This window comes from Microcebus murinus, chromosome 6, assembly GCF_040939455.1.
Source record: "Microcebus murinus isolate Inina chromosome 6, M.murinus_Inina_mat1.0, whole genome shotgun sequence".
NCBI classification, from domain to species: domain Eukaryota; kingdom Metazoa; phylum Chordata; class Mammalia; order Primates; family Cheirogaleidae; genus Microcebus; species Microcebus murinus.
Window position 1 is genome coordinate 112,449,085 of NC_134109.1, and position 25,725 is coordinate 112,474,809.

Below are 25,725 nucleotides of genomic sequence, written 5' to 3' on the forward strand. Positions count from 1 at the left end.
GGATAAAGTGATCTACCCAAGCCTCATCTGTCATAGAGTGTGTCTTGATGCTTTCCCGGACACAAGGCACTGGTCCCATGTGGACAGGTTGCTGGTGCAGGCAGGGTCTGAACCTGACACTCTCCTAAAATGGCTTCCTCACCCCTGCTAGTTCTCAGATTCCTCATCTTAGGGGTTGGCTTGCAGAGCCTCTTAAAGTATGGTTATTTATTTTGAGCTTTTAAGCTTTCTGTTAGGGATCCTATTCTTGGCTCTTGGTGGCATCAATGCAGTTTTGGTTAATGCCACTATAAAAATAATTTTCTCTGTAATGCATGATGCCACTTCATGGAAAAGGGAGTTTTTGATATAGTAATGTGGGCATTAATAAGGGTAGCAAATTTGGTCCAATTATATGAGCAGGGTTAATAATATACTTTCCACTTCAGTGATTATATTCTAAAAACTAAATCTCCATTTTGTTTGAACCTTTCCTATTTCAGACAACATGCCAACTTGGCTGGCACACTGAGTGGCCATGCCTCCTGGGTGCTGAATGTTGCGTTTTGTCCTGATGATACTCATTTTGTTTCCAGGTACATATAAATCTTAACAGTTTCTAAAATGCTGGGAAGATGAAGATGGTTGGTCTTTCTGTATGAATTGCCTTAAAATTTGAAGATTGTATGATCCTTTTTTATTTAGGTAGCCTTTGTTTTCTGCAGTTTGTAAAATTTTTATTTAGTCAAGTTAGTTGACCTTAGCTGGAACAAAGGTGAATTCTTTTGAATAGTTATTCTCTTAGATTTTCCTTACAAATCTAGGCTTCTACATAAAATTACTCTAAAGGTATACCTGTGTTTCGACAGTAATTTAAAATATATAAATCTCTTTGTAAAATGTTGTGCTTATAGACCCCAGTGTTGTTCAGGCCCAGGATGGCCAGGATGGTTGAAAAACATGAGATGTCAGCTTAAAGGCACTGCACAGTGGTTTACAGAGGCCTTCTGAGAGCCTGTATCTTGAAGATTTAGCAGGCCTCCCTCCCATTTGAAAATAGGTAGATGTGTCCAAGACCCTGGTCAGACCACCTAATGTGAGGGCCAGGCAGGTCAGAGTGTCAGGGACATGGCTGCCTTGTGAGGAGGGAAAGCCACCCAACAATGGCCAATACCCTGGCCATCTCCTACACTGAGCAGGGAGGCCTTCTGAAGTTAGAAGAATATAAGTCAGTGAAGGAGTGAGATTTTTGGTCAGATTTCTTCCAACTTCAACCTGTCTGAAAACTCTTTTCTGATACTGATATTTACTTTTTAAAATAGTTCATCTGACAAAAGCGTAAAAGTTTGGGATGTTGGAACGAGGACTTGTGTTCACACCTTCTTTGATCACCAGGATCAGGTATGGCATAATTAACATTTAAATTTCTTTGGTTTTAGATTGCTGACATTGTCTGACCACTGTGCCAAAACAATTTTCTTTTCCTAACCTTGTTGCTTGATCTGTTGAGACTGGTAGCATCCTGGGTCCAAGCTGTTCTGACTGCTTGGATATGCATATGGCCAGTGTTCCTGTGCACAGTCTGGGGTGCAGAGGCTGGGACATGCTCGCAGCCTAGCAACCGTGAGGCATATCCCCACATAGGCCAGAAAACGGGGTATTAGCCACATAGCCTTTAAATGTTTTCTTTGGAAATTGCTGCAGCTGGTGCTTGTGGTGAGCCTGAGGCTCTCTTTGGGTGCTTCTGGGCTGTGGCAGGCTCAGTTAAGGACCCTTCCTCTTCAGGAGCTTCCCTTGCTTAAACAGTTATCACTTGGCATTTTTGGAACTGTCCAAAGAAGTGATGTGATTTTTTTTAAAATAGTTGTTTGACTTTAAGTGGTATTGATGACTTTTGTTTCAGTCTTTAAAAGGAGAGTGTTCTCATAGGAGTCTTTATCTTTGCCAAGGGAAATACAAAATGGTAAAGGCGTTCTAGTGTAATACTGCTGGATGGTTAATGTGCATATGAATCCCTTGGGGAATCTGGTTAAAATGCAGATTCTGAATCAATAGGTCTTGGGGGGGGGCTGACATTCTGCGTTTCTAACCGCTTCCAGGTAAGGCTGGGATTGCTGGTCCCAACCACTGTGAGTAGCAAGGGTCTTGGGGAACTCAGCATAAAAAATGTTAATCAATGTATAAAATTGGCTTTTACTAATATATTTTAAATGCTTTTAGGAGATCCTATAGAGTTCTCCTATTTCAAATGCAACTTAAAGTTAACATAATTGTGCTTTTTTTACATTTAATCTTAAATTGTTGCCAACAAAATTGAGGCGGTTGAATCTTGATATTCTACTCCTGGATTTAACTAACACATTGACTGCCACACTAGAAAAAAAATTTTCCTTGGGGCCATGGTGTTTTATTATGAAAATAGAATAAAAACTTCAAAAACAAAACAATCGTTTCTAATTTAATGAAAAATGAAATTGACTTCTATTCATTTAATCCACGTTTTGGGAATTAATTTGTCAACATTAACTGTAAAAATAAGAACATTAACAAGTAAGATTTTCATGAACCAACTGCAGGATTTTGCCCAGATTCACAAGGCTGTGGACCCAAAACTAGCGTGATTTAAACACAACTCACATTCTCTTGGTGTTCCTGGCTCTAAGAAAGAAAAAAATAAAAAAAAAAAAAACAAAAAAAACCCACAACTCACATGGCAGTTAATGTGTTAAACATTTTACTCAGGGAGTAAGTCCTAACTGCCTGTGCTGTCTTATGTGTGGGGGTCATTGTGGTGCTGTTTCAGAGGAAGATGTTTAGTGTGGAAGTGAGGCCAGCAATCACAACACTAAAATCAGAGCTGGACACCCGTCTCAGGGTTAGGGTGACAGGCTGACTACCTAGAATCACCTCCTAATAACCAAGAAGTTATTCCCAATTAGAGAAACTCCAACCACATCAGTTCTGTCTGGGAAGGATGTGTGAATCTGTTAATTCAACACATAGCATATAAAATCTGTGGTCTGCAATACCATGTTGTCTGTCTCCTGGGGATAAGCAGGCTCCACAGGCCTCTAATAAAGGAGTGAGACTTATGGACCATGGGAGGTGGGCACAAGGAGTCAGGTGAGGATCCCAGTTTGCAATTTTCCCTGTAGGCAGTGACCTTGGGGTAGTTGTGGGGCCTTCTTAGAAACATAATGTTGGTCCCTATGGGTTCCATCTTCCTGGTATTAGGTTACCCTCTGGATTCTGAGCCTTTGAAGGAGTTGTAGATATCTTGATTTAGTGTTGTATTTGAAAATGAAATTTTTTGGAGTATGGGAGGGGAATGATAATTACATAGCAATAATGGAAGGTGCTTGGTTAAAGAATGTCTCCATTGTCGCTGATTTAGAAAGTAGTAGAACATCCTCGTCTCTAGAGTGTTTTTCTAGATTGAGAATAATAAGAAGAGAATAAGGATGTTCATTTCATAAACATTCTTCATAAAGAATGAAGGCATTTTAGAACTTTTTTTTAATTTACAGGTCTGGGGAGTAAAATACAATGGAAATGGCTCAAAAATTGTGTCTGTTGGAGATGACCAGGAAATTCACATATATGATTGTCCAATTTAAACATCAAAGTTTTCCAGGGCCACGCTGCAAAGAGAATGTACAGATTGATCATGGCATTCCTTACCTTTTTAGGCATGTTTAAAAGAAATATAGCATTTATTGTAGCAAAGACTTAAATTTTATAGATGTAATATAAATCTTTTCATGTTTTATTCAAAATGCTGTTCATACTTTAACGTGAATAAAGTGTTCTTAATGCAAACACCTATGTTCTTGAACATGCTTCTTTTTTCACTTATTATCACTGGTAGAACAATGAGGGAGGGGAGTTGGCATGGTTAAGTAAGAGTGAATCTCTGCCTCAAAGATGAAGCGATCCAGGCAGTTATTGAACTTTCCAGCTTAAAAATACAGGCTCACTCTTCCATGTGGCAAGATAACAGCAGCAAGCTCCTAGAAGCCATGATAAAGAAGCTAATCTATTTCAGAATGGGGTCTTGGAGGAAACAGTATATTTGACATTCTGTAATCATATCTATCTGGGTATCCTTCTGTTTGATGTATTAAAGATGTCCTCTGCCACACCCTCCTTTTTATCCTAGTAATTTCAGAGAGGTCTCTAACTCCCTGAGTGGGTGGTTGAGTGCAAACTGCTGTTCTTGCTGTCTTAACTATGCTTAGGCTTGAGCCTGTGCCTACTGGTTGAACTCCAGCCCTGCCACAGTTATCCCAGAGTACCTGTGCCTCAGAGTTTTCTCTTTGGCAGTCCCCTTGAGACTTGGTAAACATATGAATGGGAAAGGCTTAATAGCTAACACTCAGAAGCTTGTTGCTTTTTATTGATCATAACATCATGTGCTTTTGAGTCAGATCATGTGCTTTTCCCTAAACCCATCACCCTCAGAAACAGTCTATGCTCTTTTTTTTTTATGATGCTCAAGAAACCGAAATCTAGAGAGTCTATGCTCTTTATCATAGCCCTGGGCCTCTCTCCTGCCTCGGCCTTGCTCACCCTCTTATACCCATGTCGTCCTTGCCATTTGCTCTGCCTGAAATGTTCCTCCTTCAGACCTTCAGAGGTCTACTTCACTGTGTTCAGGTAGCTGCTCAGATGTCAGCTCCTTGTAGAGGCCACTACCTTCCCCTATTCCCTTCTATTGTTCCCATTCCTCTTGTCTGTCGTAGCAGTTATTACTAGCTGATGTTTGCATTCACCCCTACCCTCAAAATAAAGCTTCATGTGAGTGGAAACTTCATTCCATTATATCAACCAATGTGAGGCAAACTGGTACTTAACATTGTTTATTTGAGCTCTCAAAGAAAGAAGCAAAGTCACTTGTCTCTCATACCAGCTGTTTTAATTTTAAGGTGACAAATGTACAGGTGGAATAAAATTAAGCAACACCCTCCAAATTCCTCTTACATGACAAGGAGCTGAATGTAATTTTGTTCCATCACCAACTAATTATTTAGCAATAATTTTATTAGGAAGGAAGTCACAGCACAGAAACAACACCCTGGAGTTGTGGTCCATTTATAACTTGATTTTCACGTAGTTTTAGTTGGAAGTATCAGTTTTATATCTGTGCTGACCAATGTTCAACCTGGTCCATCCAGCTGGCTCACCCTACCTGCCATGGTCTGATCTGCCCTATGCCCCTCTTAGGGGAGGTCCCTGGTCTGAGTCAAAACTCTAGGTAGTATATAACCAAATAAGGGTAGATCTGACAGGTGACTTCTGCTTTAACCCAGCAGCTTTGAAGGTAGCAGTTTTTCTTCACAACTTGTAGGAAAGAAACAGTAATGGCTAAAGGTTTGAGGTAACCCTAAGTTCAAATTGTAGTCTACCTTCCAGGGATAAAATAATTTCTAATATCCCTCCAACCAAGCTACAATATACAGTGGTAGTCCATACAAACTATAGTCCACAATAAAAGTCGGTTAGTAGTTCTTGCCAAAATATCACTTGAGCAGGAAGCCCTTTGTAATATGGCTGTGCAGTGAGGAACGACCCTTTGGAGGGAAGCTAAACCTGGGAGAACGAGGTGGAAAACACTTGAGTTCTATGCCTTTCCAGATCCTCAAGTCGCCCAGGATCACTGGTCAGAGGAGAAGCTGGGTGTGCCATACCGCCAAACCACTAGCATTCTCCCTTGGCTTCTGTTGCTGCACTGAGACTGCTGGGTGCATGGGAGGGTTTCGTCTTTACAAGCAAGCACTTTGGTGGGAGAGCACTGCAAAGGCTGTCAACAGAAAAGTCATAAAACCACAAAAAACAAGGTGCAGAAGTCATAGGCAAACAGTGATGTCAGTGTATCATTTAAAAAACACTGGTTTATCCTCACCACAGGGTTTGGAAGGTTCAGAAGACTTCCAAGAGAGATGACTGTATCTGATTGTATCACATCCCCCATTCCAACCACTGAAGGGCACAGAACAGTAGGGACTAAGTTGGCCCTGCAACTGGGTGTGCTAACCAGGCACAGGAAGCCAAGCCCGATCCACAGATGTGCTTTTATTCTTTAGAGGATCTAGAATTAGTTCAGAAATGTCATATCAGCAGCCCTGAGATCATGCCCTAGTAACTCTGCCAAGGGAGGGTGAGGGGAAGGGAAGAGAAACCACAGACCTAGAGATGGGCCAGGATGTCCACTTTGTGCCTTGGGGTTCGCTAGGGGGCTGGGTGCTGCTACTGGCTGTGCTTTACTGGTGGAACTGAACATGGCAAAGCCAAGAGAAGCACAAAGTGTCAGTGTGGTCACTGGCATCTCAAAAGCATATCTTGAAAATGTAAATGAACAGATTCCATATGCACACTACAGGTGATTTACACTTAAAACATTTAAATATAAATTAAGCTATAACTTGAGTTACAACCAAAAGAAAACCCAAAAAGACACTCAGCAATTGAATGCTGAACACATACACAGGACACCCCAAACACGAGGCCATTAAAGCGATGCCATTTCATTGTGCCAACTTTACATTCATCATGTGCTAGTCCGGCAGGGCTGCGCTGAATGCCATGTCATGCCGTCTGGCACTGCACTCCGGCCCGGGGCCCGTCATCATCCTCCTCGTAGGCCTCCCCGTGCTGGCGCCAGTTCTGCTCACTGGGATTAAACTCCTTCAGCTCCACCTGATCCATGTCATCTGTAATCCTCACTTTCTGTCGAGGAGGGAGCAGAGCTTCCAGCTGAGGAAGCTTTTCGGGAGAAAGCCAGTGTTTTTCAGGAAAGATTACCTGTAAAGGGTGAGATGGCAAAGAAAGGTCATTGTTTTTTCCCCTCTCAGTGTAGGCATTTTAATAATGTGTTCCATGAGAAGAAAATGCAGTGAACTTACCAAAAATTGTATGATCAGAGTCCCTTTTTCCAGGGGCGCTTTGTAGATGGGCATTCCTTCGTTTCGCACACACTTCAGGTCCCCATGCTTTATTACCTCACCTGCCACAGAAGAGGTTTTGTTAGGAAACAGGGAGACAGAGGCCGGTCTCCCTTTTGGAAGAGTGAGGGGCAAGCCCTAGCACCCCTTTGGCAGCAGGCACAGGAAGGGCTAATGTTGCACCTGACGGTCCCAATCCGAGTTGCCCCTGGCAGGTACTGTTTGGTGAGGGTGGGGATGGGCCTCTGGCCCATGCTCTGCGCTCCAGCGGTATGTCAAGGAGGCAGCATGCTGAAGTCTCCATCATGAGGTAGGTTTTAAAAAAGTGAAGTGGAAGTCACAACACCCAAGCCTGCATAAATAGGGCCAACACACCTGTCGGCCTGCCTCTTCTACCACGAGGGGACAGGAGTCTGCTCCTTGCACACTCAAGCGGAGCCTAGAACAGGGAGAGGCCTCCGAGGAATCCAACCAGTCCCACCTGATGTGGAAACTGGCTTGTAGCCCCTGTAGGTGACAATCAGGTTCCCAGGGAGCTCACAAGGTGGCTCTGGCTACTAGCACTTTGTGTACGTTGGTGAGCTGCAGTCAGGCTCCTGGCTGCACCCACCAGGTCTCACAGCTGCATGAATTCAGAAGGCATCATGGAGTTTAGACCCCCAGAGCTCAGAGGCTCTTCCCCAAGTCTAAACATGTGATTCCCCTCTAATCATGGAAAAGGATAAAATGTTTCTGAAAATGTTCTTTAGCTCAGTGATGAAAATGGACAAAGTACAGAAATGTTCAGAAAAAAATGAGGGTGGGAGTTAAAGAGGGAGCTAAACACTGATTTATTCAGCAGCCCCTCCCATAAGGGCTGTGCAGAAGCTGACATCTCTCTCAAGAGGAAATCCTTAAAAGTACAACATACAAGGTTTCAAAAAATAAAGTGTGCCTATGATTCTCCATCCTTGGGGGCCGTCCACGGGCAGGGCTGTGACGCACACATGGCCTCAGAGCCTACTGTGGGGCAGGATGGTGACCCCTGAGCTAATAACTGGCCCTGGGCTGCTGGGCTTTTGTGTTCTTGTTTTTTTGTTGTTGTTTTTTTTGAAATACAGTCACGAACCGTATAACGTCCCAGTCAACAATGCACTGCATGTATGACAGTGGTCCCTTAAGATCACAACACCGTAGTTTTACTGTACCTTTTCTATGTTTGAGTATGTTCAGATACACAAATTCTCACCATGTGTTCTAACTGCCTGCAGCGTTCAGCACAGGCGCATGCTGTCCGGGCTGTAGCCAGGCGACAGGCTGTGCCAGACAGCTGGGTGTGCTCAGGCTGTGCCGTCTAGGTTTGCGTGAGTAGTCTATGATGTTCATACGATGACATTGCCTAATGATGAGTTTCTCAGATCATGTCCCCACTGTTAGGCGACACGTGATTACCTTTTCTGTCTCCCTGTGCTATCAGGGGTCACTTGTGCCCTCTTGAGCCCAGCTTCCCACAGCCCTGCTTCTAGCTTGTGGGAGCCAGCGTGGGAGATGAGGGGAGAGGAGGAAGACTGTGTGTTGGGCTCTTCCAGCAAGCAGTGCCTGATGCCAGGCAGGGGCGCCATACCCTGTGTGGCTCCTAAGTCACTTTTCTCATTAATCTGATCCTGAAGCATTGTGACAGCAGAAGAAAGGAGGGCGAGGGGAAAGAGGATATGAAGAAACAAGAAATAAGGCAAAACAAGAAAAGAGGGGTAAAAAAGAGAAGAGAGGATACAAAAAAGGATAAATGAGAACAAAGAAAAAGCATGGGGAAAAAAAACAACACAAAGAAAGACAACCCAAAGAGAATCTCCAATAGCAGGTTTTCTGGCTGCTCAGCTCTTCCTTGCAACTAGAGAAGGAAATGGGTTTCTCAGGGGTTGCCACTTCCTTCCCTTTGAGGCTCCTCCCTCACCACCCTCATGCAGTTCTTGGCTCCCAGGCTCCCTGGAATGGGGTCAGCTGAGGTGGTGAGGAGTGCCAGCCCCGGGCCCCAGTCCCCATGGCAGGGCCTTGTGCCAGGGAGTTCTGTCACGCTGACTCAAGACCTCAAATCAGCCACCCCTGGCCAAGGACCAGCTTTCCCAAATAAGTTACACACACATGCTGCCCAGCCCTGGCTCTCAGGAGGGCTAGAAACTGGGCTGTGACAATGTTAGGGTCTTGGACACAATGCTGGGGTGTTGGGCATGTACTTGCTCACAACCAGTAGCCTGGGCTCTGTGTAAACTGGGGTCCTCAAACTTTCCTCTTCAAGTGAGGAGAGGAAATGGGTACCCTGGGAAGTCTATGGAACACAGCCTAAAGGAAAGCGTTTTACGTAAAATTTTTATGCAAATTCTGCATTATACTGCAGTGCTTTTCCCCAATCCTTGATGAAGTGTATATATACAAACATACACACACACACAGAGCAAATGAAAAAGCAGATGAAATAAAATGTTAACAATAGGCAAATCATATACGGGTGGGCCTTGGACTGTTTTTATCTGTACAGCTTTTTTGTTTGTTTTTAGATGGGGTCTTGCCATATTGCCCAGGCAGGACTCGAACTCCTGGCCTCAAGCAATCCTCTCACTTCGGCCTCCCAAGTGGCTGGGGTTACAGGTGCATAACACCATGCCCAGCTTTCTTTACAGATTTCCGTAGGCTTGAAATTGTTTCCAAATAAAAAGTTTTTTAAAACCCCACAAACTCTGATCAAGGCTTGAAAGTCCCGGCTTGAAACTGCTCCTATAGCCCCAGACCTCAGGTGGCTTAGGAAAAGCTGCTCTGCAGCGAGGGGACTAGAGCAGCACTGCTCGTGGCTGGTGCCAGGCCCCACGCTGGCTGGGCGCCTTGGCTACCACCACACCTGTCCAGACTGTCTATGATAGGTAAAGCTGACCTCAGTGCTGTCCAGAAGCAGCTTCAAGCCAAGGTCCCTAGCGTGGCCTCTCCCTTTCTCAGCCACTTCTAGGCAGGCACTCAGTACCTTCCTGGGAGCTGAGTGCCCTGGTGTCTGCACAGGGCTGGAAGGCTGAACTCGAGCCCCGAGACAGTCCCTCTGGCTCCCGTGGGTGTGTGCAGACCAACGGTTCCTGTGGATGCCTCTGAGGATAAACTGTCTTTTATTTTCAGGAAAATTCTATCTTAAAACATCTCTTCTCATGGGTAATTGACAACACAGAGGCTAGAGGAACATGTGGACAGACCAGCACAGATCACCATTTGATAGAAAAACACTACTAATATCAGCTGTGTTTTATTACATAAAAATAAATTTTTTAAATTTAAGTTTAGTTGGCAGATTCCAGCTAGATTTTAGACCCCCAAGATTCTTATTTGAGGCTTTTACCCCCAACTCTGAATTTTTTTTGCCAGAGGTCCTCCTCCCCATCTGAATTTTTTTCATAAGAAAATATAAAAGAAATTAATAAAACGCTTGGAGTCATTAGTGATGACTTTAGAGAAAAATCAATCATAATAACTTGTCAGAAGTCAACCTGAAATGTGAAATCAGGCTATTCTCAGTACATACACATAATAAATACTCAAGGTGGTAGATACATCAAATACCCTGCCTTGATCATTACCCATTTTTTTACATAAATTATTTATTGATTAAAAAAATTAGGCTACCTTGCTGGAATCATTATGCCAAACATACAGAACCTCAATGGAAACACACATTTGAAACATTACCTGATTTGGATGTAATAACAAGAATTCGATCATCCAGGGTTTTTACTGTCTTCTTGAAGCCACAAAGAGCTTCAGAAAGATGAATTTTCATTTTCATGATTAAGTCATGGCCTCGTCTCTGAAAGACACTATGATCCTTCTGATCAAGCACAATTATGACATCACCGGGCTCAAGCTCAGGTTCCTGATCTCCTTCTCCATGGAACAGTATCTTCTGCCCATCTTTCATACCTATGAAACATCATGCCCTTCTGATTAGCCACTCCTCATACAAACCATACTTCCTCAAAGCTTTTTTTTTTTTATGACATGATGACAGGTGAATTTTTTTTTTTTTTTTTCCTCAAAGCTTTTAAAGAAAGAACGCAGAGTCCTTTGGGGGTTCGGCATTCACCAAGCCTCCCAACCTCACTTGCGGGAGGCGGGGAGAGGTGGCTGGGGTGATCACTGAGGACACAGCTCCCGCTTCCTCGGCATAATGTGAGGCCTGAGATGTGCACAGGGAGAGGGCAAATGGGTCCCCACGTCCTGGTTCATGCTGCACTCCCTGCACTGGGCCCTGTGATGCTGAAGTGTGAGCAGGAGGTCACCACCCAGTGCACACGGTGTAGCTCTGGGGACTCCTGGGGACAGGACAGGCAGCCCTGTCCTATTCTAATAAGACAATGTGCATGCACAGGCACGGGTTTCAGGCATGTTTGAACAAGAAGTCCTTTAACAATACCTGTGTTGTTCTTTCTGGGTGTTGATTCTTTTACTTTTCGTCTCATCTCTGATATAGGATTAGAAAGCCACAAAATATTCAGGGTATACTTGGAGAACAGCTGAGATGGAAAAAGGCCTTAAAATGATGGTGTCAGGCAAAATGAACAGCCAGGGAAGGTGCTGTATTTGGGAGAATGTGACGCAGTGGGGGGAACGTGGACAAAAGGAACATACAGCTACAAAGACTCAGATGAGCTCTTTCAGCCACTGAGCAATGAAAGCTATTAGGAAGAACATTCCAAAGACTCTAAAGGAATGGTCTGAGAATGTCAGGAGAGGGCAACAGACCAAAACTGAGGCCAAGTAAGACTTTCAGAGCATTAGAAAACCCTAAAAAGAGGTGGTTTGTCATCCAAGGAAGCAGACCTCAGCAAGAAAGCTTTGGCAGGTGACACGGAATGGAAATAAGCCCAGGAGGGTCAAGAGAAGATGACCTAGAAAGAGGAATCCACAGCACACCCTAATACGTGCTGCGATGCTCACTGCCTGGATCCCTACCCCGTGTGTCCCGAGGTTAGCACTGAGCGGCATTTCCAGTCAGTGTGGAGCACTAGTTACGCGCAGCCTCACCTTTTTCAACATGTACCTCGATAATCTTCTTCTCGCGGATCACCTTGGCACCGCTGCAGCTCTCACAGCGGTCTTTGGGGTTGATGCGCTCGCCCTGGCCCTTGCACTCGACGCACACAGTCTGGATCTGCTGCACCATGCCCGGTCCGATCTGCTGGATGTGGATCTGCATCCCCCGCCCCTTGCACAGCGGGCACTTTTCCACGGACCCCTTCTTCCCACCAATGCCTGCAGGCGGTGGGGACAGCAGCAGTGAGAGCTGGCTCTTCCCTGACCTGTGTCCCCACTGGATGCCACAGGACAGTGAATCACTGCACTGGACATCAGGCTTGGAATTCTACTTACAATCAGGAAAAAATGTGGAAGAGTCTGGATGAGCCTGCCCAAGCAGATGACATCCAGATGTTAACATCCGATCTCAAACATTTGCGTTTTTGACTGTGCCAAATTTTTTACTTTGGCTTGATCAAATGCGTTTTCTCCCACCCCATGCCCACAGGTCAGTGAGGAAGCCAGGGGTGTGGAGATCCAGAGAATACAGCTGTGTCAACTGGGACTCCTGCCAGCTCAGCCAATCTCTGTGAGACAATGTGGGCCTGGGTCGGCAGATCTGACTTCTCTTGAAAACTCAGATTTAAACAATCATGTTAGTTACATTTATATTTAAGTCAGGGGTCAGAAGACTATGGCCAGACTGCCTGGTTTTGTAAATAAAACTTTGCTGGAACACAGGCTTGTCCATTATTTTGTGAATTGTGACTGAAGAACTGAGTAGTTACAATAGACTGCTCCACAAAGCCTAAAATATTTACTATCTGGCTGTTTACGGAAAAAGCTTGCCAACTCCTAGATTAGGTGAACTGTCTTGGTTTTTACATGTTGAAAATAATTGTTAACATATTGAACAGAGGTGCAGCACAAATAAAACATTCATTCAGGCAAACAGATCTGGCCCTTAGGCCACTTGTCTGCAATTTCTGCTTGATCTTTGTATTTGAAGATAAATTATTTTTCTCTGAACTGTAAAACAAGCAGACTTGCTTCCAAATCTGAAGGATAAGAACTGTGAGAGTCATTAAAAAAAAATCAATTTTTTACCTTCACATTTCTCACAAATTACATTTTTCTGGAGAGCCAATTTCTTTGTGACTCCATTATATAAGTCTTCAAGAGTTACAGACAACTGATGTACAACATTCTTGCCTTACCAAGGGAGAAAAAGAACAATTAGTAATATTGAAGTAAATATAACACAGTATTAAATACCACCCATATAACCCTTAGTTATATGAAAGCTCCAAAGACGCAAAGCTGTGCCAGGGTCGTTCATCCCCATCCCATTGGGAAACAATGCTTCTATTACACCTGCCTGCCCTCTGGCCCTCCGCCAATAACAAGAACTAATACTCTCTCTAGCTATCAGCTAATTATTCAATCATTTATAGAGGTCCACAAAAAGACTCTCCACCTTTATTTTCTGAGACTAAATCTGAGGACAGGGAGATTGCTAACTGAGAAACCTAAGGCAGTGTTAACCAACAAAATTGATTACTAAGTTCTCCCCGGGGAAGGAGCCCTTTCTCATAGATGAATGTCTCTGGACCTCCTGCTTGGGCATAAAGTGCTTTACTTTCTAAGCCCTTTTGTAATTTGTGGCCAAGTGGGAATCCTTTCCTCTGCCCAAATCTTGCCTCTGCATTCAGGATGGTGAGCATCTACTCTTAAGAGTGGGAGTGTGTTTGGTCCAGCCAATGCCAGCCTGTCAGGACTTACAGCACCAAGACCCTCCCTGCTACCCGTGGAACTCTCGCAGTCACTAGGACTAGGTGTCCTGGTTTACTGGCTGTCAACTTTGATAAAAACATGAAGTTTTTCATGTCAAAGTAGTGAGAGAGCTGGGCAAGAGAATACCCAAGGTTTTACTCAGATCCACACCATCAATTATTACATGAGCAGGCAATACACCCAGAGGGCAGGGAGAGGATTTTTCCCTAATAAACACTTGATGACTTTCAGCACACTGTATTCACAAAATCGACACCCAAGCTTTTTAAAGCTCAAAGTCAACTATAACGTGAGAACAAGTATAGCTTTATTTATCCAGGGGCCTCACATTTACCAAAACCACACTTCTTAAACCCCAATGCACAGCTTATTTCTTCTGACTTTACCCAGAATTGTAATAGGCTTGGTTATCTATCTTCAAGATCCAAAATGGCTTGTCAACAGTAAACTAGACAGGGAGGAAGGGAGCTAGCCTATTACAGACTACTGATAATACAGGTGACAGCCCAAAAGCCTGGCAAGAAGATGTATTAATAGAAACCCCAGAACTCAAAAACAGTGGCCTGGGGACATTCAACTAAGGGCTACGTTCCTCATTCACTTCTTGGAGATTAATCATAATATGTTCTGAAAAGGCAGGTAGTTTACAAAGATTTTAAAACATAAAGAGGTGAATTTTGTTACCTAGAAAATCCCCTGAGCAGGCTGGGAAAACAAGGCCATCCTGAACACGGCAGAATACCAGCCAGAATCAGAGGCCCGTGGGCTCTGGCCTGGGTCAGGGAAACAAAGATCCATGAAAGGAGGGTGGGCAGGAGGAGAAAGCACTCTTGGTAAGGGAATCACTAACAACCACAGGAGGTGCCACTTATGTCCCCCAGGACACTCAGGTGTTTGACCCCAACAACAGAGGAAATGAGGACAAGATGAACTTGACCTTCCTTCTTCCTTTCCACCACTGCATATGGAGGGTGTCAGATAATTACTGAGTACACTAAGAGATTCCAGGTAGTGTTCCTGGAACTAGACAAGTGTCGAATCATTTAAAGTTAATGAACCCCAAACATGACAATTGTACCTTTTTAATGCATGATCCATCTGGATTCAAACAACTGATTGTACATCACAATTGATTGTACATCAATTGTGGAAACTATAAAACTTGCTTATATTTCTTTAAAAGCATTTACCTCTTCTCTCTCTGGCCATCCGTCCTCCACCACCAAAGAACATGTCAAAGATGTCCATGGGTGAAGAGAAGCTGGGGCCACCTGAGCCTCCTTCTTTAATTGCCTGTTCTCCGCCCTGGTCATAAATGTCCCTTTTCTTGGGATCTGAAAGCACTTCATATGCCTGGGATATAAGTTTAAACTTTAAGAGAAAAAAAAGAGAGACAGAGGAGGTTTGAATTGTTTTATTAAGCAAATCCACCATAAGAATATGAATAAAACAGTAAAGAGGTATTCTGCACCCAATCCCTCAAACTAGCCAGTCTGTACATCCTCTATCTGGAACCTGAATTTCGCATCTGCTTCATTTGTAAACTGGAAAACAGAGGGCAAACACCATTAAGGGCCTGGTGGCAAGAGTAAGGGAGAGAAAGCAGTAGAGAGGGAAAGTTTTCCCTACTCTGGCTGCACAAGACAGAAGTCAAGTCCAGCTAGCTAGGGTGCAACCAGAATGTGCCAGGGCTTGATTTATAACCAGGTAAGCCCAGGACTCCAGATGTTGCCAGTGGCTTTCTGGTCCATGGGAATCACTTTACTAGTTTACTAGCATGAAATTCAACTATAAGCACTCGTGAGCACCCAACCTCATGCCAGATACTATGTGTAAACCTGTACCTCTGATTTCCCCCCAAAGTCCTACCTTCCCCTCAGTCTTCCTGGTATCTCAGTTATTGTCAATGACAATCTCACCTGTCAAGATGAGATCCTGTTGGTGCTACCTTCACACTTGCATCTCCAGTACCCTAAGACATATGCAATATCCCCTGTGTAGCATTCCTGCCAAAAACGTATCACTGAAATCCAATTGTAAGAATCCAATCAGAAAACAAGCCAGCCCAGGCCACCAGGAGTAAAACGTAGTCCTGAGTCTTACCTATAAGCCCAACACGACAGCTCTCTGCCTGTATCTCCTCCTGTGCCCTCCCCTCACCCCCAATTCTGCACCAGCCTCCTTGCTGTTTCTCAACACCGCAGCATGTACCTCAGAAGTGCCTCCACCTGGTATGGCTTTCCCATTCACCTCTTTCAGGACTTTGCTCAAAGTTTACCTTTTCAGAGAGGCCTCCCCAATGGTCCAGCTTTAAAACTGCAAGCCCATCCCCAGACCCTCCCCCTGCCCTGCTTCATTTTTCTCCATGGCATTAAGCACCTTCTAACATGCTGTATCATATATTGCTTATGCTGTACCCCCCACTGCAATGTACCGCCACTGCAAAGCTCCATGAGCACAGGTAGTTTTGCCCACTGTTGTCTCCAGGAGCTTAGAACTGTGTCTGACACACAGAAGATACTTGGTAATTATTTGCTGTAAAAATGGCTCAATTCTGGGAATTCAGAAATAAATAAATGAGGTAGCATCCTGGCCCCCTGAAGACTCATTCAGTCTTAGAGACAGATCATACACAAACATCCTATAATGCAGCCGGCTCCATAAGATATACAGAAAGAATGCCACGAAGACACAAACGCAGAAACTGATAGATACTAAGTATTCCCTTGTTCTACATATCCCTGATTGAGATCTAATGAATAACTAGTAAATAACAGCTACTAAATAATAACTAAAAAAACTGGGCAATTTAAAATTTAAGTCTTAAAAAAATCAACGTCATACAAAAGGCAGCTAGATCTTTTGATATAATTCTCATACCATTTCTGCAAAGTAATAAGTATCACTCACTGTTACCCCTTTTTTCAGCAGAAAAAAAATAAGGTGTAGAGATTGGCTGCCTGGTATGGAAGATCAGAAAGCAACTAGGCCAGGCTGTCCCTAGAGTGTTTCTGGGCCTGTCTGTAGGTCAGGCAAATATGCCCAGAGACTAGGCAAATATGCTTAATGGGAATGTCTACTAGAAACACTCACCAAAGTCCCTAGATACTCACAAGACCCTTGGACTTAATACAATTAATCTAAGAATAAAAAAGGAATACCCTGTCACTTGAGATATTTAGTCAGAGGCCAGATCTTATGTGGGATGGGGGTTCCAAGTACCAGTACTGGCTCCACCCCCTCTCTGGGGTCCCAGCACTGCACAGTCTAATTCAGTCCCTGCCTGGATCCCTTTCTCCCAGTGGGAGCTTAGTGCTCTGACCAGCTTGCCTTTCAGACTGTGATCATTTGCCACAGGACCTTAATGGGACTGCCATGCAGCTGGGAAAATGGCTGAAGACTGGAACAACTTGAAAAGTACTTATGATAAAATATTAAGTGGAGAGAAAAAATAGCCTGTATCAGGATGACCATGTATGATTATCCTAAGAAAAGCTTGGAAACAAGCACAGAGTAGTTACGATGACGTGTAGTTGGTGGGTTTTCCTCTGTATTCTAAAATTTTCTGTACTGTTACATTACCTTTTTAACTTTTTACCCCTTTTTAACTTGATAATCTATTATTCAAACTAAAAGTTCCAATGAGACTGACCACAAGACCAAATTCGTCGTCACAGGGTAATAGCCAAGAATATACTCTTCTCTATCACTGCCCCTGCAAGGGACTATTTTGCTGACCTGCTAACCACCATTCATGTGTCTTGCAAAAAACCAGCCACAGAGAAGTACAGACTGCATACAGAGCACCTGACAACACACACAGGCTCCCCCAGTGCTTAGCAACACAGGACAACAGGGCAGAAAACAAAGACCAACACTCCAACGGCCTTCTCAGTTGTCTGGGAGGAAGGGGGAAAAGGACTAACAATCTATTTTTGAAAAGACATTAATAATACAGTGACAAACTTAGGAGGAAAAAAATAAAAAGGTTCTACTTGTGACAGATAAAATAGACAAGCACCACACACACACACACACACACACACACTTACCTAGTGCACCCAGCATGCGGTAGGACCCAAAGAAGAGTTATATGGTGAATGAATGAATGAACCCTCTCTGGGGAACTTTACAGCAGAGTTTCTACAAACTGAGTCCCCAGTCTCATTCCCTTTGATTTCAAATCCAAATTTCCACTCACCTCCCAATCCCCCTTCACTGCAATCTCCCTTCCAATCTGTATATTTATTTATTGGGCTCTCTCCTCCTCCTACATAGAGTTACTTAAAGTGCATTTCTTATCATGACATTGCTATTCATTCACTTAGCCAGCTAACAAATATTTTACTACCTACCCTGCACAGCTATTCACATAGCCAGTAAATGGCTATGGGGCCATGGCCTTCCCTGCATACACCACAGCAAGGAATGTGGGTATCAAACAAGTAACACCATTAAAGTAGGATGAATATTGGGCCAGTGGTTCAGTCTATGGCTCAGAGGCAGCCTCCTGGAAGACGTTTTAGCTGAGAACTAAACTAAAGGATTTTGTCCCCATCACTGAAGGTAGGAAGGGAAAAGTATTCCTGGCAGTGGGGGTATCACAGAAGCCCCCGAAAGCTGAGAGGGGCCTGCCACATCTCACTGCCAAGAGCTCATTTATGTGACACTAATTCAGTGCCTGGCTATAAATAAATAATAGTTTGAAACAAACCAAACAGCCTGCCCTGACAGGTATATGGAGGGTGAAACCTACACACATGTAGTATGGGTCAAGTCTTTTTAAAATAAAAGTTCAGAACACCAAAGGCACATTCATCTCAAATTGTATGCACACAGTCATGGACTCCCTCTTGGTGAGCGCTATGAGATTTGACCCAAAACCAAGGTTGGAAAATTTCCCACATGTAGTCTTTAGCCAGCCCTCGGAAATGTGAAATTAGAATCCTAGAACGTCCCCTTAAAGGGATTGTCAGAAACATTACAATGAATTTAGGGAGGAGATCTATGAATCACCAATACTGTGTAAAAAGCCAGTGACTTTAAAAGCTACAGTAAGCCAGCTAAATATAGATGAGAAAGAACACAAATAACAGACAAATGATCTTACAGGAAAGCATCTTAAACTTGTGACAGCCACATTCAGCACATGTGGCTAAATATAAATATTCTATCACTGTTGCCACCCGGCCAACCTTCCTAACGTAGCCTTCTCAGCTTGGAATATACTAATGCAGATAGGTATTTTGATTTCAGTGGTTTCCACAGTCTAAAATGCTAGACAGATGACCAATTGGTGGCTTCAAAAGTGGCCCAGGTGTCATTGCTGTCGGCTACTACAATGGCCCACATTCCAAGACCCACCAGGAACAAAAGTTTTCTAAGAAAATGGCAAGAAGTGAAGGGAGGAAGGGGCAGGCCTCTGACAAGTTTTCCTTGCAATACCTGATCCTTCAAGTCACCTATTCAGGTGGCTCATGAGCCTCTTTAGGGATAAAAAGCAGACTATTTCTGTAAACAGGATGAAAAAGTTTAATTTAGGTCCCTATTATGCAAAGCATTTCAGCCTATTATTGGTATTTAAGATCAACTGTGGGTCATCTGTCTCAAAAAACCTGGAATATGCATATAAACTGATGGGTCAGGTTTCAGATGTCCAAGTCCCTGTTTAATGAAGAAAATGTGATCATTCAATGTCTGACAAAAGATAGAAGCCAAACCCATATACCAACTCCAGTTTGCCATTCTCAAGAGGGACACCGGGCTTATCCCAGGTACTAGCTCAGATTAAAGAAACTCATGCCGAGGGCTTATGCATCAACAGGGAACGTGAGCCAGTCGTTCCCTGCAAGTGCACAACTCCTGGTCGCAGTGCCTGTTTCCCGATTTGCCAGATGCCTCTCCTGGGCTCCCACGGTTCAGTCCCAGCCCCTCCCCGGCACCCGGCAGGGGCTCTAACACTTGTGGAGCGAATGGAGGAATGAGTGGGCCACGCAGGGCTCACGCGGGTCCGGTGCCCCCGCCCGGCACCGCGCACCTCCCCGGGAGGCCGGCATGCAGCCAAGTGCCCCGACCGCGCCCGCGGCCTCCCGCCACCCCGGCCCGGCCGGCCCGCTGCGGGCGGCGCCCGGGACGGTCTCCGGAACCCCCGCGGCTCGGGTTCCCGCCGCCGTCAATAATTCACAGCCCGGGTCCTCCGGGCTGAATAATTCACGACGAGCCCGCGCCGCCCCGCACCTTCTCGCCCTCATCCGGGTTCTTGTCCGGGTGGTACTTGAGCGCCAGCTTGCGATAGGCCTTCTTGATCTCCTCCGGGGAGGCGCTGGGCTTCACCCCCAGGATGTCATAATACTCGGTCTCCTTCACCATCTTGTCTCTGCGGGGCGGGGCGGGCCCGGTCAGCGCGACCCCGCCGCCCCCGGCCCGGCCCCCGCCGCCCGCGCGTCACGGCCACGCCGCCTCCCCGCCCGCGCCGCCGCACTCGGGCCGGCTCCTCCGCAGCGGCTTTTATTCGGCGCCGGCGGAAGGTTCCGCCAGGAGACGTGACGCCACAAGGGCCGAGAACCTTCGCGGAGGTTCCGGCGGCGCCCGCGGAGCCGGCTGGCGCGGCGGCTCGCGGCCCCGACCTCCGCCGCGCGGCCCGCCGCTCACCCGGCCTCCTCGGGCGCCTGCTCCTCGGGCTGCCCGTCCGACTCCCCGGAGCTCCAGTTCTGACCGCCGCCGCGGGCCATGTCCGGGCCCTTGCGAGGCGGCTTCGGCGTGGAGGGCGCCCTCCGAGGACCGTCGCGCCGGCCCGCCGCCGCCCCCTTGCCCTTGCGCGGGTCCGTGGGCCCCGCCGGCTCGCGGGTAGGGTGGCCCGCAGGGCAGTGTCGGCGGCAGCTGTGCGCCGTGGCGTCGGTCTGCGAGAGCCGCGGCCTGCGGTCCCCGCCCGGCCGCTCCCCGGGGGTGTGGCCGCCCTCTGTTCGGTCACAGCCGGGTGCCGCCCTGAGGCCTGCCTCGGACTGCGGCGCTTTGGAGGGGTTTGGAGCCGGGGGCGGCCCCCTGCCGCGGTGGGGGCCCGGCTTCCGAGGGCCCGCGGCGGCCGGGGCTGCCCGAGGCATCGTGGCGGCGGGCGAGCGCAGCCCTGCCAGCTGTGCACCGGAGCGGCCTTCGCCGGCCCGGGCGTGGACGGCGGCCTCGCCTGCCCTCCCCTGGAAACCACCGAGTCCCCGCGCGCGGGCTGTGACGTCCCGCGGATGCGGGCGGTGACGTCGGTGGGCCTGAGCGGCGGCGTTCCTCCTGCTCTCCGGGCTGGGCGGCGCCGCTGTCCTCCCAGAGTGGGGGCCGCGCCCTCCGCCCGGCGTGCTGGAGCGGGCCGCCGGGCCGGGCTGCAGGCCCAGTGTTGGGCACATAATGGGGTCCCGCAGCTGGGACCCTAACCGGGTCGAGTCGCCCAGGACGCTGCCAGGGCGGGTACAGTAACAGGTCCCCGACTTCCCTGGGCCACTCCCAGCCCCTGGCGGGCGCACCGCCAGCCAAGATCATAACCGGCTGCAGGAAAGGGGGCGGGGAAAGCAGGCCCGGCTATCGGAGAACTGCAGGCCCCGCCGCCCTAGCCCAGCCTGGATTCTGCCAGTGGAACGCTTTGTCAGGGAGGGCAGGCCACTGCTCACCACCGTGGGATCCCTTGGTCTTGTTTTGGGTCCTATGGCTGAAGCAGGCACTTACCCCTCATCCACGTGTTCAATGGGGGTGAGAAATGACTTTTACTGTCCAAGAGAAATTTTAAGCTGCTCATCTCTAAGGGACATTGCTTTTTTTCACACTCTCTGAATTATGAATTATGCCTTATAGGGCAGAACCTTTGGGCAGAGAACTCAGAGCTGGAGGTCAGAAATTTTGGATTCCATATCTAGATCTTACTAACTGTATGAGCCTTTTCCTCTCTGTTCTTATTTGTTCATCAACAGGACATGATTGCCCTCTGCCTGCATTTCTCAGAGGACCCTTGTAGGGATCAAATTAGATGGTAGCCATGAAGGCTCCTGGTGTAGATGTTGTCAAACCTGGCTCCTCATAGGGACCACCTGGAAGCTTGTAGAAATCCCTGTGACCAGGCTGTACCCCAGAGCAATTTAGAGCTCCTGGGCATGGGTCCCAAGCATGGATATTTTTAAAGTTCCCAGGTGGTTGCAATGTGCAGCCAGAGCTGAGATCCACTGCCCAGCACCACATACTTGCCCAGATCCAGTACTCTATCCAGTGACATTGGTAGGATGGGCATGTGAGGGAGAGGGATGGCTTAAAGGTGGTTGGAGCCTAGAGGCATAGAATGGGGCTGTGGCCTCTGGGTAACAGCTAATTCTGGAACCAAGTTCAAATCTCAGCGCTACTACTTCTGGCTGTGTGACCTTGAGCAGGTGGCAACCTTTCTGAGCCTTCAGTTTTCTCATCCTTTTAATGGGATGATATCAACAGTACCTACCTTACAATCTCGTGAAGCACCTGATACATAGTGTCAACATGTTGATGCATATATATATTTACGTTTGTCTAAACTAAGAAAGCTGACAAAGATTCTTTTCTTTTCTTTTTTTTTTTTTTTTTTTTGAGACAGAGTCTCGCTTTGTTGTCCAGGCTAGAGTGAGTGCCGTGGCGTCAGCCTAGCTCACAGCAACCTCAGACTCCTGGACTTGAGTGATCCTTCTGCCTCAGCCTCCCGAGTAGCTGGGACTACAGGCATGTGCCACCATGCCCGGCTAATTTTTTATATATATATCAGTTGGCCAATTAATTTCTTTCTATTTATAGTAGAGACGGGGTCTCGCTCTTGCTCAGGCTGGTTTTGAACTCCTGACCTTGAGCAATCCGCCCGCCTCGGCCTCCCAAGAGCTAGGATTACAGGCGTGAGCCACAGCGCCCGGCCAAAGATTCTTTTCTTGGCCAAACTCTAGCCTGTTCTTGGCTAGGCTTCAATTTAGGCTTATAAAGACTGAACAAACACTAACATAGTTTCTAAGAGTACAAGGCCAATCCCTGAGGTGACGCTAGATCCCTTTAGAGTGTCTTCCTGAGAAAACTGAAGGCTGTCTGCAAAATGTACTGCTTGTTTCATCCAACACCTTGGGGTAGAGCTTCTGCCCCCAGTCTCTGTGGGAGGATAGACTCCTAACTTCAGCAATTGCCAGCTAGCAGACACAGCTTGCCTCATCTCACTTACACTGACTGGCACTTGGGAATTTTTCACTTCCCTGACTCTCTTGAACCCCTGCCTGTCTTTCTCCCTGTTCTCTCATCCTCTTTTCAAAATGCCCAGTTACTTTTGTATGAATCAAAGTTAAGTTCATGCTCTTTTCTGTCTTGCAACAGTTATTACTGATTAAATTCTGTCCTTTCCATTTTAATTAGTGTCCAGCTTTGTTTATCTTCAACAAAGCCTTTGATGATCTAGATTTTTTTCCCCAGAACTATATATGGGAGTGTTTGAGGCATTACACAGACATTTCTTACTTTATCAGTTACGTGCTTATTTTTGCGATTACCTTTTCTTTATTGCACATTTTATTGCAAGTGACATTGGTTTTCCAGTCATGGGAAGCAATATAAAGTTTCCTTTTTTAATATATTTTTTAAAAGAGTAGATAAATAGTTAAGCATTAGTGGTACTGGTGATACTTGAATGACTGAAAAATGCCAATCCAATTCTACCATCTCATTTTGCAGTTGGGAAGGCTCTTAAATAAGTCAAACCAGTAGGCATAGAATGGGCATTGTCCCCTGACTTCCTGACCCAGTGTGGAAGGAGAATCAAAACAAGCAGGAAAGTAGCTTTTGCCCAAGGAATCCTGGGGTAGGAGGACTTCATGGAGAGTCTTCATGCTGTAGACTAAAAGTCAGAAGTCCCTTGAGCAGAAGTGGGAGGGAGGGAACCATGCTGGAGGGATAGCCGAATAAAGGCCGAGAGCACAGGTGGATGAAGGCTTTGAATTGGGAGGAACACAGGGATAGGTGCGTGGATGTCTTGGGCAGGAGTTTGCTCCTCCTCTGATGGACCCTGGGGAGCCATCGGAGGTCTCAGAGCGGGACCTGCATTCTGGGAGGAGTAATCAGCAGCAGCTATCAGGGGATGGATAAGTCTGGACCTTCTGGGAGAGATCTGAGCTGGTCATGCAGATTTAAGATGCTGGCCCAGAGAGAGGGGTAGGGGGAAGAAGAAAGTGCCAAGGAGAAGCCTGAGGGGCACCTTCCTTTACGAATTTGGAGTAGGAAGAACAGCCATCAGAGAGGCAGGAGGAGAATGCAGAAAGTGGAGAGGGGCTGAGACCATGGCTGGACAGCGGGAAAGAGCACAGGGGTCATTGGGCGGCAGAGAGGCCGAGAATGGTGAGGCAAGCACTTTGACCTGAGGGCACTGGGCTTCTCTGACAAGAGGATGTTAGTTTGTTGGCCCCCCAAAGAGCTGTTGTCGTTCCAGACTGTTGTTCAGTATCTCGAGGGATTTCTTCTTGAAGAGGCCCTTCCTCTTGCTGGTTGTGTGACTCTGGGAAAATTACCTCTTTCTAAACCTCTGTCTCCTCCTCTGTAAAATGAGGATAAGAACATCTACTTCATGGGGTTATTGCGAAGATGAATAGAGACAATATGTAATGGGATTACCCTGTGCAGAGAGCACATACTCACGAAAAGAAATTTATTGATTTCATCACAACAGGGTTAGTGTGCACCTGCTGGCTTTGTGGTGGGAATTGACAATGCAGTGCCAGATTATGGTTGTGCCTGCCTTTGATCAGTTCACAGACTTGCCGTGCCTGAATACCTGAATGTAAGCACTCTGGGTGACCTCCAGCATGGGCTGATTTCACTCGCACTCCAACCCCCCAGGTCCTCTCATCAGGGCACCCATCTTGTGAGGTCTCAGAATCCAGAAAGAAGACATCCAGCCTTACTTTCACCATGTCAATAAAGTGCCTTCAGCGTCCCAGCACTGCAAGAGGCTTTGGAGCACGCTGAGAAACACCCCTTTCTCACCCACATGGAGGGCAAGGGCAAGTCGAGAAATAAAGCTCCAACTGCACGTAGTGATGAGAGCCATGAAGGAAAAGTATCCCATTGAATTCTGGGTGGTCAGGGAGGTTTATTGGAGGATGTGACCTTCAGGTGAGTCCCGGAGGTTGAGAAAAAGCTGGCCATGAAGGGCTAGAGGTACAAAGTTCCAGGCACAGGCAACAGCATGTGTGAAGGCCCCACGGCGTGGAAGACCTTGGCCTCTTCTAGAACCAAAAAGGAACCAGTGTTTCTGGAATAGAGATGAAGCAGGGGTGTGGCCCTTAGGGCAGAGTTGGATTTTATCCTTAGGGTGACAAGAAGCCTCTAAAGGGCTTTACGCTGGGGGATGTGCTTTTTAACCCTTGGCACTCGCTTGCTTTTTTCTCATTATCCACTCAACATTATCCACATTCGATATCCGAGTGCAAAGGGTTAAAAAATTGTTATCTATTTATTTCATAACATTTTTTTACTTTATTTCAGAAAAACCACTATATTATAAATAGCATATTTGCTCGTTTTCTGTTCTATTTTCAGTAATGCCAGATTATAAAACATTCTTGGGCCATCGTAGCTCTCTGTTTTAATTTGGAAACATTTTGCCCTTCTGAGGCATAACAAAATTCTCAAAGGGAATATTTAGCTTCAGAAATGTTGAACTATGTATTTTATGTATAATGTTTGAACAGTGAAATGGAGTCATGTAAGATAAATGAGAGTCACTGTGGAAATATTACAAATATTTTAATTCCATCATATAATTGCTATCAGTTTTTAAAAACAGCTTTATTGAGGTATAATAAGCACACAGTGAATTGTGCATATTTAATGTGTACCATTTGATGTTTTTTTTTTTACCACTTTAACTTTTAAATATGATATTTTGAATAGGTAACACAGATAATCCACATGGTTCAATTTTTTAAATTTCAAAATATTAAGGGGACACAAATGTTTT

General features: G+C 46.1%; 2 protein-coding genes and 1 long non-coding RNA gene across 4 annotated transcripts in view; 2 read left to right on the forward strand and 1 right to left on the reverse strand.

The window, feature by feature from the left end:
* Nucleotides 1-6,781, forward strand: part of SKIC8 (SKI8 subunit of superkiller complex) — a 21,880-nt gene extending 15,099 nt beyond the window's left edge. For both annotated transcript variants that reach the window (XM_012739416.3, XM_012739418.3), the window contains exons 9-11: nucleotides 483-575; nucleotides 1,302-1,380; nucleotides 3,507-6,781. In XM_012739416.3, the coding sequence (XP_012594870.1) occupies nucleotides 483-575; nucleotides 1,302-1,380; nucleotides 3,507-3,596 (262 nt within the window). In that variant the 3' untranslated portion in view covers nucleotides 3,597-6,781. The remainder of the gene's footprint in view (nucleotides 1-482; nucleotides 576-1,301; nucleotides 1,381-3,506) is intronic.
* Nucleotides 6,484-20,929, reverse strand: DNAJA4 (DnaJ heat shock protein family (Hsp40) member A4). Its single transcript, XM_012739415.3, has 8 exons — nucleotides 20,394-20,929; nucleotides 19,980-20,118; nucleotides 14,933-15,113; nucleotides 13,056-13,160; nucleotides 11,958-12,185; nucleotides 10,623-10,853; nucleotides 6,882-6,982; nucleotides 6,484-6,780 (listed from the first exon to the last, which is right to left on the reverse strand). Exons 1-8 carry the CDS (start codon nucleotides 20,840-20,842, stop codon nucleotides 6,565-6,567), a joined length of 1,650 nt encoding a protein of 549 aa, XP_012594869.2. The 5' UTR covers nucleotides 20,843-20,929; the 3' UTR covers nucleotides 6,484-6,564.
* Nucleotides 20,930-21,069: 140 nt separating this feature from the next.
* Nucleotides 21,070-24,793, forward strand: LOC142871527 (uncharacterized). Its single transcript, XR_012919815.1, has 2 exons — nucleotides 21,070-21,194; nucleotides 24,603-24,793. It is a non-coding gene; the product is annotated as an uncharacterized LOC142871527 (long non-coding RNA).
* The last annotated feature ends 932 nt before the right edge of the window (nucleotides 24,794-25,725 follow it).